Source organism: Herpailurus yagouaroundi, unplaced genomic scaffold, assembly GCF_014898765.1.
Source record: "Herpailurus yagouaroundi ecotype Mexico unplaced genomic scaffold, PumYag 180, whole genome shotgun sequence".
NCBI lineage: Eukaryota > Metazoa > Chordata > Mammalia > Carnivora > Felidae > Herpailurus > Herpailurus yagouaroundi.
In genome coordinates this window covers 13160575-13183105 of record NW_024412411.1, presented here as the reverse complement: position 1 = coordinate 13183105, position 22531 = coordinate 13160575, and the positions used below count along the sequence as shown (strand labels likewise).

General features: G+C 36.2%; 1 protein-coding gene across 6 annotated transcripts in view; it reads left to right on the top strand.

Moving 5' to 3' along the window:
* Positions 1-22531, top strand: part of DLG2 (discs large MAGUK scaffold protein 2) — a 2103489-nt gene that overhangs the window by 1419167 nt on the left and 661791 nt on the right. For all 6 annotated transcript variants that reach the window (XM_040489720.1, XM_040489714.1, XM_040489717.1 and 3 more), the window contains one exon: positions 12920-12970. In XM_040489720.1, coding sequence (XP_040345654.1) covers positions 12920-12970 — 51 coding nt within the window. The remainder of the gene's footprint in view (positions 1-12919; positions 12971-22531) is intronic.

Sequence of the window (22531 nt, the reverse complement as noted above, 5' to 3'; positions counted from 1 at the left end):
CTTCCTTCCTTCCTTCCTTCCTTCCTTCCTTCCTTCCTTCCTTCCTTTCAATCCTGGCTTCCTACGATTGACTCTAGATCAGCATAGCTTACTGGTGAGCCAAGTTTTGGTCAGGGGTTATATTTAAACACTTTGTGTCAAGGAGGCACAGTTGCCACTGGATTTGTATGTGGGTTGGGAAATGTGTTCAAATCCAAGCAATATACAAATCTGTTTGAACTTTTATTTTTCAATAGACCTTTATAACTCCTCTGTATATGTGAAGGTCTCACATTCAGCCAGGAATATGCAGATGACTGGGATTTTCTTCAGTTTCTACAGAGTTTATGAATGACCTTGCACATTCACTCAGTTTTCCAGTTTGGCAGTGATATGTTAGAACTATCAAGACCTGTCATGACTAATTCCACAAGTTCCCCTGTTAAATTTCTAGCTAGTCTAGATAGTCTGTATTTTTCAACAGCCAGTATTGCTACCATGAGCTACTGCAGTGTTCAGTTTTCCTGATATTTACCACCAAAGTCACTATCATGTTCAACATCTCTGAGCATGAGGTTTTCACATGTGCTGCTCCAAATGAAGTTGGCCCTCTCCAGTGGCAGCAAAGCTGCTGATTGTGTGGCATTAGATTCATGGAAAGGGAGAAGAGTCATGGAAGGTTTTTTAGAAGGCTTTTTGGAAGGATAAATAGAAATTACACAGAGAAGACATGGCAAGCAAGGACATTCTAGGTAGGGTCACTAAGAAAAGTGATAGTATGGTGAAATGTGATTTTAATTTCCTTTTGCATCTTCTCCCTTACCTACCAACTAAGATTCTTCATGCTTTGCACCCAAGATTTATTGTCTGATTAATATTTGTTAACTCTTCTTAAAGTATTCATGGAATTTTTTAAATTTAATGTAACTGAGAGTTCATGCCAACACCTTTTTGAATCTGTCTTCCTCTTACAAGAGGATACTAAAACTATATTGATCTATGGTTAATCATGAAATTTTTGGAGCTTATACTACCACACTTGAAAGACTTAAAGGCTTGGCAGACAGGTGTCCAGAGATAAAGAGATTTAGTACATCTAATTTGTAGCCCAGAGCTCTCTGGTATGACTAGCTGTTGTCATGGCCACAACTTAGTATGCATGACCCTTTTTAAACTTCAGAATGTAGTCTCATAAGCACTGATATAATAAAGAAGCTTGAGCTTTTATTATTTCTTTGAAAAATATAGTTTGTATTTTTTTCACTGTAGATTTGTATTTGATATAAGTTAATTGAATCTAACAGTAGAAAATGGAGGTAACTCAAGTCTTCTGTAGGAATATGGAACACACTGCATGTTGATTCTTATAAAATTCCTACAAACATTAGCCATTAATCTCCCACCCACCATTACTCACACCCTCCATGCACACATGCACACACTGGTTTCTCCTTAGAAAGATGAATAGGCAGATTTTAAATATGCGAATAGTATACCAAGGAAAAATTTTAAAACAATTGTAGTTAATTTTTTAAAGATTCACTAGGTGCTGAACACTAGACCGCAACAAAACTACATCATTCAATCCTTATACCACCCGATACTATTATAATCCATTTTGTAAATAAAGACAAGTTTCAGAGAAATTAAGTAACTTACCCAAATTTCTGTAACTAGAGAATGGGAGAATCATGTTGTAAACTCAGGCAATCTGAATCCAGAATCCTACCTCCTAACCATCATGCTCAGTTATTTTATACTGTCAGATTGAACCATGCAGAATTGCCATTTTGTAAGTCAAAACAGTTAAATATCAGTAATTTTTATACAATCCAATCGTAGACTATCTCTTATGTTTAAGAATAACATACATGTGCAGCAAAATGTAGTGGGAGCAGCTCTAAATTTAAAGTCCAAACAATCTAGATTCAAATCAAAGCACAAAACATTAGCTGAGCAATTCTGAGCAAATAATTTACCATCTCTGAGTTCTTTACTCATATGTAAAATTGAGTAACAATATTATCTACCCGAATGGAATTGTTATGAGGAGCAATAAAATAATCTAGAAACAGTATGTAAGTGATAAATATTGTTGCTAGTATAATCTGAAAAAAGATACATATAAATACATCTTGAAACCTTACAATGTCCATATTTTATCAACTGGCGAGAGAGAAGGGTTGGAAACAGAATTAATTTTGTTCCTTGCCACGATACTATGGTACTTCAAGAAAGGTGAAATAAGTAGCAGAATGCTTTCTTTAGCATCTGATCTGGAAAGGTTGATCTGACCTTTGTTGTAACAAGCAGATCAAAGCATTTTTCCAGAATCACACAACTTAAAAAACTTCTTCATGTGATCCTGATGAAATAGCAGATGAATTAACAGGGCAATATACCTTTATAGCTCATTTCTAAGGTTGTGAAGATAGTGATGTGCTTTTTAAAACCAGAATAAAAAAAAGATCATACGAGCTAGAAAAGAAGGTGGAGATTGTCAATAAATATTTGTTGATTGATGAATTGATCTTGAAGGCTGCTGAAAAGGTGACATAAATTCAGATGAAAAGGGACACAGTTTATTGTTAGCAAGAATTGAAGTAAAATGATGAGAAGGAAATTAAGGCAGTTCACTCATTTGGAAACTGGCAGTTGGGAGGAGGACTTTTGAATACAGGGGGATTTGAAAGATTAACAGCAAATAAAAATCCCTTAACATAAGGTTCAATTGATTTATTTCTTCAGTAGCTATTCACAGAATGTCTCTATGGCAAGTCATTATGATAGGTGCTACAAGAGAAAAAGACAAAAGATAATGTCTCATGTAAGAGAACTGTGTATCAAGAAAGATAAAATACAATATAAGGAGCCGACCTTGAGGAAGACCACAACTACGGTATGAGAGGGACTATGTTATGTATGATTAGGGAAAAGGATTAGTGTTTAACTATTAGACTTCCCTTTTTCAAGTGTTAGATACTTGCATTCTTGCCTTCCTCCTTATAGGCACTCATTCTTTAATTTTGTTCAACAAATTTGTATTGAGCATATACTTCCCATCACTAAGTGATGAGAAGGATGAACAAGACAGTCCTCATTTCATGTTATTTCCAGTTGTATAACTTTGGAGAAATCACTTAACTTTAAAAACTTGGCTTTCTTTTTTGTTTTAAAGTTTGTTCATTTATTTTGAGAGAAAGGGTGGGGAGGGCAGAGAGAGAGAGAGAGAGAGAGAGAGAGAGAGAGAGAGAGAGAGAAAATCCCAGTCAGTCTCTGCACCATTAGCGCAGGACACAACACAGGGCTTGACCTCACAAACCGCAAGATCAGGACCTGAACTGAAATCAAGAGTCTGACACTTAACTGATTAAGCCACCCAGGTACCACAAAAACTTGTCTTCCTTAATATTATAATTAACATTAAAATGTCTCACTCCCAGGGTTATTTAATTTTTAGATCAACTTATGGTAGTGCCTGGCATGTAGTAGATACTTAACAGAAGGTGGTGGTGGTGGTGGAGGAGGAAGATAATAGTAGTAGTAATTAGTGTTATTTGCCTTTTTGAGGGGGTAATTTAGAGACTAGGGTGATAATTTCCAGGAGATGGTTAAGAAAAATATTTTTGACTTTGCGGAACAGCTTTATGTTGACAGTAATAGAAACTTCCCACATCCCCACGTAGAATGTAGCTCTATGAGGGCAGAGGCTTTGTTTACTTTGCTATCATATTCCTAGGACCGAAGAACACACTACCATAGTACCTGGGAAATTTTAGTCATTCAAATATATATTTCCCAAGTAATTGGGATTTTAATAAGCATAGATTAAAATAAAGACATTTAGTGTGTACTATATGACATTAATGAAGATACCAAAGAGAAAAGTTGCTTTATATAAGCTTCAGCACAGGGGCACCTGGGTAGCACAGTTGGTTGAGCATCCACCTCTTGGTTTGGGCTCAGGTCATTCATGATCTCCCAGTTCATGGGATCAAGCCTTGCATTGGGCTCTGTTCTGTCAGCCCAGAACTTGGATTCTCTCTCCCCATGTCTCTCTCTGTCCCTTCCCTGCTCATTGTGCACACTCTGTCTCTCTCAAAATAAATAAGCATCAAGAAAAGAGATGACTATATAAGCTTCAGCACAATTACTTGACTCAAAAATGTTTTCAGAGATAAGACGTAAAGTTTGTATCTAGAAAAGTAGATTGAGAACAGCTGGTGGATGTTCTGAAGTGTTCTTTAAGGATAAAGAAAAATTACTTAAAGCTACTTGTACAGCATAATTACATGATAAAAACATTGTTTTTGTAGAAAGATAACTCTCAAAGGATGTGAAGAATCAATTGATACTGTAATATGATACAGACAGAAATATTTTTAGGAAATTATGTTGTTGATCGTAAGAAAGTAATAGTTTATGACTTGAAATGGGATGTTGGTTAGGTATTGATAACAAATATAAGGGACATATATGAAAAAGAGAATTCCCTTAAAGATACAGAGAATAGACTGGAGGAAAAATTAGGCATGATTAGTCCTGTCTCAAACTTATTAAGACTAGGGTGACACTAGGGCATTTACTTAGGAAATAAAAGTTGAGTGAGATTGTGTAACAAAAAGGGACAGACCTTGGCAAATGCTCATATCTGGCAAAAAGAAAGCAAACAGATAAATGGAGTGGACAGAGCAGTAGTGAGGAAACCAGGAAGGATATCAACCACTTGACACAAGAAAAGGGGAGTTTCAAGTGGTGGTCACTCCAGAGTGTCAAATATTGCAGCAAAGCAGAGAGGATGAAGAACTGGGAAAAGATAATTGTATTCAAATGTGGGAAAGTGTTTGTGGATTCTCTACTTTTGTATGATGGTGGAATACATAGAAGATGGCAAGATTGAGGAGAGAAATTGAGGATAAAGAACTGGGTGAATTGGTATTCTGCCTTTTACTATAGTTGGATTATACCTAAGAGAAAGAGAAAATAGTCTTTGCTATCTGCTCACATTATCAGCTTTGTGAAGTCTCAACTTACAGTTCAGGACTCTCTATTTGTTTCTCTAAATCTTTTGGCATATGCTTTGAGCTCTTGATTCTCTTGGACATTGCTTATAGTTGACCAAGTGGTTTATATATGGGGATAATAAAGTGAGCTTGATGGAACAAAAACCTGGTATATCATAATGACTTTATAACCATTGATCGATTGTGTTCTTAACACCATTTACTGCTCTCAAAGAGCATGTTTTAACTTATAGGATATTTAAACCTCCAAAAACAAAACAGTATTCATTAAATTGGATCAAAGTGAAAGCATTAAAATCACCTATTGCTACTCCATTCAGCATATGGTGCAAAGCAAGGGAGCAAAGCTGAGAAGAAATGTGCCATTTCCAAATCAGAGGTAAATCCAGTTCTGAACTTACTAAGTATTATTTTTCCTTCATTTCCTTCATTACAGAACACAACGTTTTATAGATATAGATAGATAGATATAGATATAGATATAGATATAGATATAGATATAGATATAGATGCATGTACATACACACACATACACACATATATATACTTTTCATAAATGTAAGAACCCTAGATATTTTCCTTAACTTCTTTTCACAAAAATACCGGGAAAGTTTATAACATTTTTTTACAGATAATAAGGTATTTAATAATAATAATTTTCAAAAACCTGTGGTTTCTAATTAAATGAAAAACACACAGTAATTATTGAATGTAAGATCACTTTTCTAGACTCAAAGTTCTGTATTATAAAAGATTAATAAAAAAGGCAGAGGAGATAACAAAAACAAAGGAAAAAATTTTTAAGAATGGAACATATAGGATACTGATTTTTTTTCAATTTGGTGGATGTTATGATTTAGCAGTTCACTGAGCTCATAAATTTAATTAAGATTAGAAGTTTTAACATGAAAACACGGTTAACTGATAGAATACATTCAGGTAACTAATAGGAATAGTGGTCTTACCAAAATTAGAATCTTGACTAAGAATATCAATAATTATTTTTACAGCCTATGTTTATTAAAAGTAAGAATTACTATGATTCACCTCTTTTCAAAATGTTTTTTTTAAACTGTTCTCATTATAATTGAATAGTATTTCTAAAATAACCAGGCCCACACCTTAGATTAAAACAGATGCTCTACATAGCTTAAAAAATTGCTTACTAAGTTTTTAACCGATATTGACACTTACACAAGTGTGTATAACATGAAAAAAGATGAATTCTAACAGCCTGTAAGTGGCAAAACTGGTTAGAATTCAAGTCTTTTGGATCCCAGAATCAGAGCTTTTTATTTCTATGTGATAATTCCTCTTAATATAAATGGAGGGCACACTTTGAAACAGTGGAGATAGTATAGGAGAAGGAATATTAGTTAAAGGAAGTAATGGACAGCTTAGTTGTGTGCCACTGTGTCTAATGATGTTCTTATTCTGGTTAGAGCTTCCATGTTGGTAGATGGACTCTCACTTTTTCAGTACTTGATTGTTTTTCATCCATTCAGCAGAGACACTTAAAGTCAAATGTGATGAAAAGATGCAGATGGTTCTTTCTTTTAGATTGAGGTGGAACAAAACTCCTTCATCTTGTCCCCCATTTTCAAAGAGAAAAAGCTATGTTTTATTTCTTCCAAAAGTCTCAGGGTCTTTGAGGAGAAGAAATGGGAAGGTTCTGATGGTAACAGTCTTGAATAGATCTAAGTAGAGCTGATGATACTACCATTTAGTTTCCTCCCTGATGGGGAACCTTACAGGTTAAGGAGAAAGGACATGGCAGGGATACATGGAGGTCAGACAGCAATCAGCTGGTAGGATTATAGGTTGCCAATTGGGATCTTCAAAGTAGAGAGTAATCGAAAAACCCATATTAAAGTTTGTCAGGTACACCTTGCCCAAAGTGACAGAAAGGAATATGACTAGAGAGTAAAGTCCTGATGCTAGGTGGTCAGAGCAGGGAGGAACCTCAGGGATCATTTGTCTGCATGAGAAAATTCAAGCACCATGACCTGCTCAGGGTTACTCAGCATGTTAAATCAGAATCAAGACTGTAATACAGGTCTTTTGACTCTGAGTACAGTGCAGTCTCCAGAAGAGCACTCTGAAGAAGTGGTCCATCTGGCTCCCTCTTCCTTGGTAAACCCATCTCTTCCCTATTCATTCTCATGACACTTACCTGTTAACACATTCAGTTAATACCACCTCCTCTATGAAGTCTTTTCTGATTCCCTCCAGGTGCAATTGCCTGGTCCCTCCTCTATGCCACCTCTGCTGCTACAGTCTACTGGCATCTACACAGCAGCCATATCACTGTGTTGCATGTTAGTATTCATCTCCCTCTACCAGAGAGAGGTCTTTGAGGCAGGAGCCATGTATCATCCATCTTTGTATCTCTAGGGCATATCATCATGCCCAGCACACAATGGGTTGTGTCAGATTATGTTTTAATTCATGTGTACAGTATTTAAATTAGAAATTAGCAATGCATGTATATTAAAAATTTCCTGAGATAGAGAGGTAAATGAAAGCCATATTTTATAGGAAAATAAAGTATGTGTTAAGGGCTCCCTATATTTACTTAAAGATGGAGAAGCGTTCAATGACTGTTCAGTTTTCAGAGTTCTCAGGTGACTTGGTTCTAGAGTTTTCTGGAGACCAACTATGAATAAGGCATGATGCCAGAAGCTACAGTGGTGCAATCATGAGTAAGATATCATTGGTATCCTAATGAACATGGCTCTGTAAGGGATACCATGGGAAAGCCTTAGGAAAGTGAATGCCAACAGCAGAGTAATGTAAAGATCAAGACTGAGCAAGACAATGTTAAAAAGAAAATGCAAGAGGGAGCAGACACAGATTGGAAGAAAGTCCAGTTCAGGTAATATTCTGAGTGAAGGCTACAATGACCTGATCTGAGAGGGAAAGCTAAGATGATTCTTCTCCTCAAGACAGTACATCTTAGATGGGTTCAGGAAAGAGATGTTTACGTTAAAAAAGCTTTTAGTGGATTTTGTAGAAGAAAACACGTTTATTTGCTTATTAAATTATATTTTATATTACTTGGGGAAATTAACAAACATTCAATAATTGATCATATAAATCTTGTGAATCTTGTAGATTATTAATCCACAGCTAGGTAAAATAGCTCTCACTACTGAATACCTACCAAAGACCTACCATTAACGTGTGTAATCTTATTTATTGCTCCCAACAACTTCATGAAGAGAATTGTATGGTATTATAGCTAAGTATAATTTCTTTATCACTTAAGATATGTGTCAAGCATTTTACATTAATTATCTAATTTAATATTCACAATAATCATATTAGGGAAGTACTTGTTAGTACCATTCTACACGGGGGTATTAAGGGTTAGAGAGATCAAGGAAATTGGCTATATTCACATATCTCATTAATACTGGAACTAGGATTCAAAGAGGTGTCTTTTTCTTCCCCCACTCTTGAAATCATGATCTTACCTACTGAAAATAATAGAAGGTACATAGGAGATTCAAGTGTAAGGAGCCATAAAGCATTGTGACATGTTTGCTGCAGCTGCAGATGAAGCAAAGTGACTGGGGCTCTGTCTTGCTCTGGGAATGGCAAGAGGGCATGAAAACCAGCTGCCCTAGTCTCCCATGATCGTCACATCCTCTCCCAAAGCAACAGCTTTATATGCAAAACCATAATACTTAGATATGTCTTGCTTACTATGTCATAATTATTTTTAATAAAGGGCAGAATTAGTTCATCATCCATCACATTATATCCTACTAAGAAATCAAATCTATATAAACAGCAAACAGCCCTCACATGTGGCAAGAGTGGAGCTGTGGTTCTAGTCCACCTTTATGTTTCATATATTGGATATCACACTTCTCTGGGGCCTTAGTATGTTTGGTGCCACTTTAAGGACCGTGTGTTTATTGAGAATAGGAATCATATTTTAAATCTCTATTTTTTTCAATACCTGTCACAGCACTTGGCACATGACACATGCTCAAGTATTTTTTATTATGTGGAATTATGTTTAGTTTTTAAGAAGCCAACACTTTGATATTACTCTGTAAGCACTTTTTATAATATGTGATATGGGGTTGTATAAAACTTTACTTATCCCAGATTTTAATATGTTGTTAGCTTTAATTAAATTACACATGTGGCAAGAAACAAAATAATTGGAGAAATCATTTCTTAAGGTACAAATTAAATCGCATTAAAATGTGGAATAGTTCATGTGTGTTATTCATGAAAGACCTCTTTTCAGAAGATTAAAAAAACACCTCATTTAAATTATCTGATCATGTGGGCAGTTGGTTGAAGTAGCACTGAAGGGGGAAAAGGGCAGTGAGAGAGCATTCAAAGTTTATGAAATTATAACTTTAAATACCAAGTTTGAATTTGAATGGGTCACTCTCTTCTGTGTGATGCCAAGAAGGCTACATGCCCGGATCAGTCAGGACAATGTGTGGCATCAATTTGATTTTCTAGCCCCCATAGAAACCTACCAGCTGTCACCACAGAACCATTAGGTTCAGGAAAATGAAATACCTGAAAAAAAACAAAACAGATTTTTCAAAATAGCGAAATTGCCTCTATATCTACAAAAGTGCCAATCCTCTCCCTTTCCTAGTCTTCAAGGTGAGAGGAGACTTTAAGTGATGGTCAGTGCCAGAACCCAATCTATGTAGCTGTCCAGGCCCTGAACTATCAGGTACATAAAACATAACCTGGGTGCTTAAATATCACAGGAAGTATTACCGGTCAAGAATAGCAACAACAAAAAAATGCATGTAACAGAATTCTTTCCAGGAAGAGAGTTTTATGAATTGAAAGACATATATTGGTAAACTGACTGGGCAGAGAGGGAGACCACCAATGCAAGTTCCGACAATAAATTGTCTTTAAGCTCCTCCAGAGGATAATGGAAGCCCATTCACAGCATAGTTTTTTGTTCATTTGTTTTGTTTTTTCCTGGGAATACATAAAATTATGGATGGGAGAAATTACTGTTTATACTTCTTGTCTCTTTAGCAAGCAACCACTCCTCTAAATAAATGTGGAAAAAAATGTTTAAAAATACTGTATTGGTGCATGCATTTGAAAAGTTGCTACATTTTCACGAATGTCACAACCCACTCTTACGTACCTTTGATTACAATGGAAGTATACTTAGTTGTGCCTTCTATCCTTTACCCCAAGGTCTTTGTCAAGTGAAATTGTGGGATTTCTTGTCTCAGGGGTCTTGAAGCAGAACATAGATCACACTCTTCTAGTGATGAGAAAATAGACACCTCTTAATGGCTTTCCTGAACTCCCCACACTAGCTCTTATGATAACATGTCTTAAATGTTCTCCATTCATGGTGGAAATACAGCCTCAGCTCTTCCAAAAACCTTTCATTCCTTTATAATTTTACCAAATCCTGTTAGAGTCATAAGATGTTTCTTTGCTTTTTTTGAAAATAGTTGAAACACAATGTTACATTCGTTTCAGGTGTACAACATAATAATTCAACAACTCTCTGTTATGCTATGCTCGCCACAGGTGTAGCTACCATCTGTTACCATACAGTGCTATTATAATACCTTTGACTGTATTCTCTGTGCTGTACCTTTTATCCCCATAATTTATTCATTTCATAACTGGAAGCTTGTATCTCCCACTTCCCTTCATGCACTTGGCCCATCCTTTCCCCTCCCTTTCTCTCTGGCAGCCATCAGTCTATTGTCTGTATTTATAGCTTTCATTCTTCTTTTTGTTTGTTCATTTGTTTTGATTTTTAGATTTCACATATGAGTGAAATCATATGGTATTCTTTTAAAAGCAAGTTGACATCCCAATCTAGATGGCATCATCTCTTCTTATGAAGACATATGGATACCAGTGAATTAAGCAAATTACATTATTTTCTTGGGTTGAAAACTGAAGACCCATAGAGTCTTTAAGCCTCCAAAAGTTCATCTCGCTGACCAGGGATCTTTTGAATAGCAGTTAGGATAGGTATCTATAGTGAATGTTGGAACTAAAATCAGCATACAGGATCACAGAATTGTTAGGCAAATATTCTGGTAGACTATGAATGACTAGGCACTGTTATGCCACTAAAGGATTTTTGTCTTTTAAGTACTTCCTAACAGAATTTCTTTCAGCCTGAGCCTTTAGATTGTATTATCAGAGACTTGTTTTCCTTTCTTTGAAGTTTTTTTTTTCTCCTCACTTTGCAGCACTTTGATAATGTGAAGGGCTTCACTCTAGAGAAGTCACTGAAGCAAAGAAAAGCTTCACAGAGCCATACTGAGAGAATTAAAACATATCACATTAATTCATCCTTCCTTTCTGTCTTCCATCAACTAAAGAAAGTTATAAAAACAAACAAAAAAAGAATTAATACGGAAATACACACATATAGGGAGCTGGAGTTTTATTTTATACTTTTGCACATGAAAAACAAAAACCTCCATAAAGCTGCAAAAGCTTTCTAGCATCATCAAGTCCTCTTCAATGAGTCATTAACTTGCTGAAGCCCAGAAAATCAAATTTGCTTTAAGGCTGTTTGATAATGTAGTAACACAGTAAAATGTGATTCACCAATTAGCTCATGTAATTAGAAAATCAACAACATGCTCTAAGTGGCTGGTGGACATACATAAGTAAAGTCTATTGTCGTTCTTTATACTTGCTGATTATAACCACACCTTCAGTTGATGACACTGCATCCAAATTCCTTATGGAAAAGAATCCACAAATATCTGTGTTTACAAATAAGATTAAATAAATTAATACTTAGTTCAGTCGGTCATTCTGTCACTCCTTTTTTGTTGTTTGTTTGTTTGTTTTCTCCCTTCATCAATTCTTTCTTTCCAGGCTCTGTTAACCAATAGTGCTTCTGGTCCTTATCGTTATAGAGCTCTCAGTCTGCAAGAACTATGTTAAACTCTTCTAAGGAAGGAAAGTCAACTGGTTAAAACCCTGCCAAAATGATGGTTTAAAATCATTGTAGTTAAAAATTAGTCTTTCTAGACAATCCCTAAATACTAATGATGTTGCCGAGACACATGTAAGAAAAAAGACACAGCCAGCTGAGAATTTTCTCATGCAGAGGTTTTTGCCTGGCTGAAAAGGATTCTGTGATAACAATGGCAATTGAATATCTGTTAGATTATTTTAAAGCAACTCTTCATCTATTGTTTATACACACCTGTTGATGCATAAGGCATATATTATACATTGCTATGTTTAAGTATTTTTCTTTGTAAATTCATGTCAATGTAAGAGTTTAGATGTTGTTAAAGTTTCTCACTAGGAATTTCACACATTTCCTACTTCATTCTTTTCTTGCTGGTACTAAGGTATATGGGCATAATTACATGGTCCAGGGCTTCCTAATAAATATAATGAGGATAATGGGGATGAATTACCTGAGCTTGAGCCGGTAAAAAAAAAAAAAAAAAAAAAAAGTATTTCTTATCTGATATAGTTATTCTCAATGCTTTTCTTTGGCAAAATATGATATATGGTTATACTGCCTTCTCCACTGACTTTTTAAGGTCGTATTTGAGTGTTCACTCATGTAAATTTTAAAAGGTATTAGGGAATTATTTTCTTGTAACTGTAACATTGCCCCTAGGTTGTTTATTCTTTGTAATCTCACAATGCCTATTTTGTATTGTTCCCTCTGCCGTAAATATCACAAATTCTAAGGAATGCAATAAGCTTTGATTATTTTTGTAGTTTCGCTCATATATTTTATAATAGCTTAGACTATATTTTATTTGGATGAAAACATAAAATCACAGACATTAAGAAAGTGTGGTTTATTCTTAGCCAGTATGAAACTTAACCCCAAACATTATAAAAATACAGCCATCTCCCCCTCAACATGTATTTAACATTCTTTCTTTTTTTCTTATTTACAGGTCAATGGGACAGAAATTGAATATGAGTTTGAAGAAATTACATTGGAAAGGGTAAGAAAAATCCAATAATTGAAAACCTCAGTCTTGCATTCAACATTCTGCATCCTAATGGATTGTTTTGTGAAATCACACAATTGTGTATTTTACCTTGGAAGTTTCCAACAGGACTCAAAACAAAAATATTAATGAAATGCTTGCAGTGGAGGGCACAGGGACAGACCACATCACCAGAATGTTCCATATGTAAATGGCATTGCCAAGATATGGAGAAATTAATGAGAATGACAGAAATATTCAGTGAGCTAGTATAGCACTTTTTCCTATTGTTTCCATTATTAATGTTTTGCTATACATTTTTAGATACATTACAAAAATTTTCATTTATACATTAGTAATGCTATCTCATAACTACCATTACCATGCATTTTTTAGTTTAAAAAAACAAGCAGTGCATTTTAAAACCACCTTCCCCATGGAAAAAAATGCAGCAATCCTTCAGACCTCTGCAAGTTTGTTATTAGGTCCTTGGCAGGATTTGACAAATAAGCAAAATTCTGTGTAACAACCCTAATATATAAAGATAGTTAACAAAACAGTAAGAAGGCCTAAAACCACCTAGAAAAAAAATGACCAAAAGCATTAATAGGACATTCATCAAAAAAGAAAAGACCAATAACATATGAAACTTGTTCAAACTTATTAATAAACAAAGAAAACAATGATGCTAAATGATTTTTGTCTGTCCAGCTGGCAAAATTTTAAAGGAAGGTTAATACTCATTGTCACGGAGTGGGCCTGGAAATTGTTACAACCATTAAAAAAAGCTATTTGGACAAATGGATCAAAAGCTTTAAAATGAGCACCCTTTTTGACTGAGAAATTATAAGAATGCAGAAAGACACAAAGAATATTCATATTGGTATTGTTTATAACATTGCAGATTGAAAAAGACAAGTGTTTAGTAATACATTATTATATGTCCAAATAATAGAAAATTATATTAAATTACATTATAATAGTATTTTTTAAGACTATTTAACTACAAGAATGGAAAGCCTAACTAGGTTATCTTATTAAATTAAAAAAATTACATTTCATAATGGCGTTTAAAGTATAATCCTATAAGCACGAACATGAATAATTTGTGTTCATGAGAATATACATAAAGCCTGGAAGGATATGTGCCAAAATGTTAACTCTTATTAAGGATTTTGGATAATTTTTAGTTTCTTCCTCTTGTTTATATTTTTTCCTACACATTCCACAATAAACATATAATTTGCTTATAATAAAAAATAAAAATGTAAGTATTTTTCTAAGCTTTATCATTCAAGTATTAATTCAGACTCTAGACCTGCACTTAAATTTATATCTTCTTTTAAGTTTACTGATTATGCACTTTCCTGAGTCAGGGAATTTTTCATTCTTAGCCTAATTTTTATTGAGCATGAGTGGTTTCAAAAGGAAATTTACATTAAAAGTTAAGTGTTTGACAGATGTGTTCTTTAAAACTTCCATTATGAACTTTGGTTAAATTTTAATGACATGCTAAATGAAGAAAAATGAGGCTTAAGGAAAATTAACCCAAATGAAAAAAAAGAACACATTTCTCCTACTAAATCACTAATCTTCTCCCTAGGACTGGCTATATAATTTGCAAAGCACAGTGTAAAATGTAAATGTGGAGCCCTTGTTTAAAAATTATTAAGAATTGGGGCGCCTGGGTGGCGCAGTCGGTTAAGCGTCTGACTTCAGCCAGGTCACGATCTCGCGGTCCGTGAGTTCGAGCCCCGCGTCACGCTCTGGGCTGATGGCTCAGAGCCTGGAGCCTGTTTCCGATTCTGTGTCTCCCTCTCTCTCTGCCCCTCCCCCGTTCGTGCTCTGTCTCTCTCTGTCCCAAAAATAAAATAAACGTTGAAAAAAAATTTTTTTTAAATTATTAAGAATCAAAAAAGATAGTAAGAGCCCAACATTAAATGTCATGTGACCCTTCTTAAATGCAGGACCCTGTTTGCAAAGAACTCTCACTCACAGAATCAACCCTTCTCTCTCCCCACACCCCGACACTAAATATGACATCATTTTGTTACCCTGGTTTTATAGGTTAGAAAATCAAAGCTAACTTTGGTGTGAGGTAGAACATTCAGTGGGAGTCAGACAGCTGTGTGTTCTAGTCTACATTTTGACACTTCCTTGCTTCATGACCTAGTGTGTCATCTCATCTCAGTCACTCTGAACCTTGTCACTGCCATTAACAGAACTCCCTCCCAAAAAGCTCTGTCAAGCACTGTCTTCATTGAACACCACCACCTTCTCTCTGTTCTTATCATCTATTCCAATACCCCCAACTCAGAACTTCTTCCAACTCCATTGGGACCTCGAATCATAGATTTTACCTTTCCTCTCCAGTTTTCTCCAGTTTTCATCTTTTGTATGCCCACCCCTACCCCACCTACCATACTCCAAGTCTTCCTGTCACACACTTTTAACATTTCATCTCCTCTCTCCCTTTCTGTGTTCACCCAGCAAAGCCTCAGTCCTCCATTCTCAGCACCTGGGCAAAGAATGGGTCCACAGAAGCACTCCTTCATCTCACTTGAAACATACAGCTATTGATTTCAAGTGAACCTTCAAAGCATCCTAATAATTCCTATACGTTTTTAGAAAAATCACTTTCTCATTCTCTGGGACAATAGGTTCACAACTTACTTGGTCTCCTCAAATCTCAAACACCTCTCCCTCATACTCAGTCTCAGCTGTTGACCTCTCTCCCTGTGTCCTTGAGAAAATCCAAGCAATCAAAGAAGACCACCTTACTTTCCTACCACCAGGTCTGTTAGTGTGCTCTCCCTGTTACAATGGGAGAATGTCCCCTGCTCCTTTACTAGGCCAGCCCTTCGCTTGTGACCTGCACTCCATAACCTCTTGTCCATTGAAGGACTTTGCTTCTATAGTTTTCTCCTCTCTCTCTCCTGCAATATCCGATGCTCTCTCATGTTTTCCTGGATATACATAATACAGACATGATGTAATCTCTCTCATTAAAAGAGAAGAGTCCTCTAGCAATGGAGTCCTAAAAGAAAAAGCAAAACAAAACAAAATGTCACTTTCCCCAATGTTCTCCTTCTATTGCTTCATGATTTTATTTTTCTTTACCAAAAATAGAGGAAAGTTGTCTGTTTTCAATAACTCCAATTCATTATTTCATTTTCCTATTTTAAACTAGTTCATGTTTTCATCCCCTCAGTGGCCCTAAAACCATCTTTATCAAAGTCTTGACAGGTTCCATCTTGTTAAATGCAAGCAGCAGTTCTCTGTCCTGAGTTCTCAGTAGCATCTGATGCAGCTGTCACTGCCTCCTTCCCTCAAGATGATAATTTCTTGCCTTGCAGAATAAAACATTTCTCCTACTTATTCGCCATCTCATTGGTACCCTTAGTCTCCTTGTTAGCTCCTCCTATAAATATTGGAGCATTCCAGAAACCCAGTGGACAGGCCTCTTCTCAATGTCTCCTCATTCCCTAGTGATCTCATCCACATGCATGGCTTTAAATACCAATTGTCAACTGATGATTCCCAAATCTGAGTCATGACCTCTCTCCTGCATTCCAAATGTAAACAGCTAACTGTCCAGTTGGCATCTCTGCTGAATATCAAGAAGGTCTTCTAAATTTAGTATATTCCTAACAGAATTCATGATTTCCCTGCACTCCCTACCCTTGGGGTAAAAACGACTTCTAAACTAATATTCCTCATCTTAGCTAATTGGTTCTATCATTTTCCTTATTATTCAGCCCCCCTCCCCCAATCCTCTAGGAGTCTTGCTTAATTGCTCTTTTTCCCTTGGCATCCAGAGCAAGTCCTACCAGTGCTACCATAAAAATATATTTCAAAATCAATCAAATTTTACCATTGACCCTGCTGAATTCAAGTCCAAACTAATATCATCCCATGCCTGGACCACTTCAGTAGTTTCCACTTTTTCCCACTCCTCCTCAAAGCAGCCAGAGTAATCTTTTTCAAAAAAATAAGCCAGATATACCACTTTTATTCTTACAATTCCACTCATTATCATCACCTGCAAAACCTTATACACTCTGACCCCTGCTTCTCTCTCTGACATTATGCCCTCACCACCAACTCCTATAACATTTCACTGTAGCCATATGTACTTTCTTGTCATTCCTCCCCAAAGTCAGGCTTTTCCTACCTCAAGGTCTTTAAATATGTTATTCTGTCTTCTTGAAATAACCTCCCCTTGGATCTTTACATGACTTGCTTTTTTCACCATTTAAATATGTGCTCAAATGTCTCAGAAAAGTCTTCCTTGCACACCCCATTTAAGTTAGTACCAGCATCCCCCTTACACTTTTTTTCCCATTTTCATAGCTTTATTATTTTTTTAAATGTTTATTTATTTATTATGTGTGTGTGTGTGTGAGGGAGAGAGAGACAGAGAGACAGAGAGAGAGAAAGCACGTGTGCAAGTGGGGTAGGGGGAGAGAGAGAGAGAGAGAGAGAGAGAGAGAGAGAGAGAATTCCAAGCAGGCTCGGCACTATGAAATGCAGAGTCAGACGTGAGGTTCTAACTGTAAGATCATGACCTGAGATGAAATCAAGAGTTGGATGCTTAACCAATTGAGCCACCCATGTGCCCGCTTTATTACTTTTTTAATTGCACTTACCAATATCTGAGATTTATGTTATTACTTTATTGCTCACTTTGTTAATATCTATCCCCCTTCCTAAATATATGCTGTATGCAAATACATAGTCATTTCTGTATCCAATTTGCCTAGAACACTGTCTGGAATATAGTATGTACTCTGAATATTTGATGTATGAATGGATTACGCCAATGCTCTAGCACTGCAAATGCAGTGAAGTAAAGACACATGGCCTGCATTTGAATCTTGGCTCTATCACTTACTGGTTGAGTTACTTTGAGCTGAATACTTAACCTTTCTGGGCTTTAATATTCATACCTGAAAATGAAACTAAAGTGTTTATAATTTTCTCCTAGGGTCTATGTGATGATTAAATGAGTTAATATAAAGGTTTAGGACAGCATGTATAGATGCTATTCTTAGCATTTCCTTTGTGCTAATATGGTAGTTCTCATAAATGTTATTTATTAGGATCAGGAAGGAAGCTTAATAAAAACATAGCCTACTAGTCTCAGTGATCTAACAAGTCTCATTAATAAGAATTTCTCTCATATCAGTTTTTTTCCAGTTACTTTGTTAAATATCAGACATCCAATGATTAAGAAGTTATGGATCTTGCTATAAGAACTTACAGCTTCTACTTTTTCTCCATTTAAATCTAACATTTAATTTAGTAACAAACTAGTCACATTTATGTGACACCTCTATGAAGTGGATACATACATCTCAATGAAGTGGATATTGCCAACTCCATTTTACGTATTAGGACACCGACGCTCCGAAATTAAATAACTTGTTAAAAGTCACAATGTTAGTAAGGGATGGAGGTAGGATTCAGACCTATGGCCAACAGATACCAGAACCTAAACTCATTGCCACTGAGTTAGATTGCCCTCAAAATTAAGTTCAAGTGTCATTTCCTCCAGGAAGCATTTCTTGACTTTCCCTCTTGGGCAAGGTCCCCTTATTATAAATTAATACAACTAGAGAACTTCTCACACTAAATGATGAATAAAATATGTCTTTTCCACTGACCTATGAATTCCTTGATAGGAGGAATTTCATTATAGTGTTCTCTATATTAGCATGATGATTTAAAAAGTAAAAGGGAAGTTACTGAACAATTTCGGGAAAAGTTGATGACTCCTCTTCCTCTATAGCATCATTGTTCAGTGCATTGGCCACTTGCCACACATAGTGAATTCCACAAATGTCTAATGTTCATTTATTTGTCAAGCACAGTCCTGGGCATTGTCCTTGTTTCACAGCATTTTACAGCCTGGTAGAAAACACAAAGAAGTAAATAGGCATAAACCATGAAGAATAGCAGAGTGCTGTGGATACCTGGCCCAGAATGGAGTACTTCCTTGAGGCTTTATACCTGAGCTTACTTAGGAAAGAGGAGAAGAAGCAAGCCATGGAAAAGGGAATGAAAGAAGAAGGTCTCTCAGACAGGGAACAGCAGTTGCAAATGTTCAAGAACCCCTGGAAAAATAACATCCTCAAGGCACTGCAAGTAGTCCAGTCCAGTAGTCCAGTTGAGTCCTCAAGGCACTCACCTTGAGGTAGGGCTTAGAGGGAGAGACCAGGCTGGAGTGTGGGAGAGGCTGAGAACATAGATACTTTAGATAATATACAGAGGGTTTTAAATTTTATCCCAAAGGCACTGGAGAACATTTGAATAATTTTAAACAGAGAAGTAACAAAATCATATTTGTGTTTTAAAAAGATTACTTTGGCTGTGTTGTTGGGTATACATTTCATAGGATGCAGGAGATAATTCAGGAGATAGTGCCATTTAAGACATATAATTTAATGGCTAAATTCTGCCAATGGTGATGAATATGGTGATAACATATTCAAAATATGTGAAGAAGCACCTGGGTGGTTCAGTCAATTAAGCGTCCAACTTCAACTCAGGTCATGATCTCGTGGTCCTTGAGTTTGAGCCCCATGTTGGGCTCTGTGCTGACAGCTCGAACCCTGGAGCCTTCTTCAGATTCTGTGTCTCCCTCTCTCTCTGCCCCTTCCCCGCCTGTGTTCTCTCTCTCTCTCTCTCAAAGATAAATAAACATTTAAAATTTATAAAAAATGTTAACAATGTTAAAAGAACATATTCTAATGCTTTTTAATATGGGAAATGCCAGAAAGAGCAAAAAAATCAAGGATACCTAGATTATAATCCAACAAATTCCTTTCAGTAGTACAATCTGGGTTTCTCAGCTTTGGCCACCTGTGATATTTCATATCTTTCTGACACCATGGGCTCTTACGACAGTATACTCAGCTATAAAAGTAGCTGAGTATAAAGTCTATGCCTCTAAGTGATTTATCCATTATTCATGCATGAAGTTAATAGGTTATGTACCCCCAGTATGACTTCTATCAAGAGAGGCTAGTTTATCCGGCATGGATAATAGATTCATCATGGCTTTATAACCCTAACCATCATGCATAACTACAATTTAGCAGAGATATTGAAGTGACTATATGACTATCTGCCATCTCCTCTGACCCATGCCCCCAGCCTCCAAAAACAAAAAGAAAAGCAATAACAATATCATTTGGAGTACTGTCCTGACAGCCGCAGGATGTATGATCATGGGATATTATTTGCATGTTCCATCTGATGAGTCAGGGATATTCTTTTGCAATTAAAAAGAAATCAAAAGATCTGAGCTATCTTCCTAAATGTACAGCAATTTGTAGGGCAGAGTAAAGTGACTGATTTATTGTACCCTCCAAATTCCTATAGAATTTGGGTATAAGGTGGATAACATGGGGATTCTGAAAACAGTATTTGTGAACTGCTGGGTAAAACCCACTAAGAGTTGTCTAATGGACAACAACTGATGGACCCTCTAGATTCATCCAGGTATCAAATGAATTGGAAAATCATTGGATGTCTGAATCACTTAGGCCAAATAAATTTCTCTCAAATTTTTGAATTTTAATGAAGATGAAGAATACCAAATTCAAACAGAATTAAGGATCTAATTACTTCAAATAACATGGAAGCTGTGGGTTTCTAAATTCCTGATTTTTTTCTGTGTCTCTGCAACTTTCTCCCATTTAACATAACAGGAATAAAAAGCCAGAGTCCCAATGATATTTGTCATCTGTATATATATATAGTCATCTGTAGCATGGTCTTATTGTAGTCTAGTTAAATAATTTTTAATAATAGGTACATTTCTTAAATGAATTACAAATTTTATATATTCAATTATCAGTGTATATTTTAAGTGTGTTTGAAATATAAGGCACAGTGTATACAAATAGTATGTGCATAGAAACCATTTAAACATAAATGTGTATTTAGTTATAAACAAAAATATTTACTTAATATGTATGAATTTTGTTCAGACTTTATTGGCTTGGTGGAAAATACCACAAGATTTATGGAACAGAGTAGGTTTATATAAGCACTGGAAAGGAACAGTCTTTCTACTCAGAACTTACTTTGAATCCAGGATCAGCCACTTTCTATGTGACCTTGAGCAAGTTACTTAACCTATTAAAGCCTCAGTTTTCTCCCTGATGAGTAAGATACTAATATCTATCATATAGCATGTGGTGAAAAATAGAAATAATATATGTATAATGCATAAAAGAGTTAATGGAACATCATAGGTGTTCAATATTATTTGCTATTATAAAATGTGACATGCACACATACACACTTATGTAGGCTTCATTTTTTTTTCTAAATTGTTTGTTTATTTTTGAGAGAGAGAGAGAGACAGAGGGAAAGGGAGACAGAGGATCTGAAGTGGGCTCTGTGCTAACAGTAGAAAGCCGGAATGCAGGGCTTGAATTCATGAACTGTGAGATCATGACCTGAGCCAAATTTGGATGCTTAACCAAGTGAGCCACCCAGATGCCCCCATTTTTTTTTCTAAGATGTCACTGTTCATGTAAGTTCAGGCTATGATTCTGAAGCTAGGTCAAGTGACAAATGCATGCTTCCTCTTTCCCCTGTATGTGTGTGATTGCATTTATGGTAAATGATAAGCTTCTTAAGTGATCCCCCAAATGTACATATATCCAATTATCCATGTATTCTTCAAGCACATCAAGCACATAAATGGAGCCTGCCTTTAAGTTTGCAGCCATAGCTTCCTGTAGAATAACACAGTACTGTTTGTAGCTCAGTTCTTTGTTAACTAACAAGAATTTAGTCCAGGCTAGACAAGCAGTTACAGTGTATTCTTTTGTTTTCAATATCTTCAGATTATGATATTTGCTACAGATGTTTTGATACCTCCACAAAATCTTGCATTCCCATAATCCCCTACTTCCAATCTCTACATGTGATAAAGTGGGCAGCTATTGTTGCATCCAAAAGAGCTGACAGAAGGAACATCTTCCTTTAGGGAAATGGCTCCTTTCCCCATTCTAACCATGTTGTTCTGGGCACAACTGCCAGTTGTCTGGGGACAACTACCACACAGTTGATTGGTCTAGAGCTATGAATTGGAATTACCTGGTAGGCCAGTAAAAAACAAAACTGGTACCTGAGCCCTACCCTAGGCTAAATGAGTAAGAACCTTGGGAGGGTAGAACATGGGACATCTTTATTTTGAAAACATTCTGAGTAATTTCATGCACAGTTGAGGGGTTGACACGTGAACCAAACTGAGCCAATAAATGTGCTCCTCAGGATTTTTCACACTAAAGTGTGGAGTATGAAGGGGTGTGCTGCAGTACAACTGTGGACTAAAGCTGGAAGAGGCAGGAGAGTGGCCAGTTGCCTTCTAGGCTTCCTGCCGTTTAGAGTAGGCTTATCTGAGAAAAGGAGGATTCCTGAGAGAAAGCTAGAGACAGAAGAAAGGGAGAGAGAGAAGGAAGGTAAGAGAGAGAGGAAGAGGGAGAGGGGGCAATAGAGGGAGAAGGAAGGAAGGAAGGAAGGAAGGAAGGAAGGAAGGAAGGAAGGAAGGAAGGA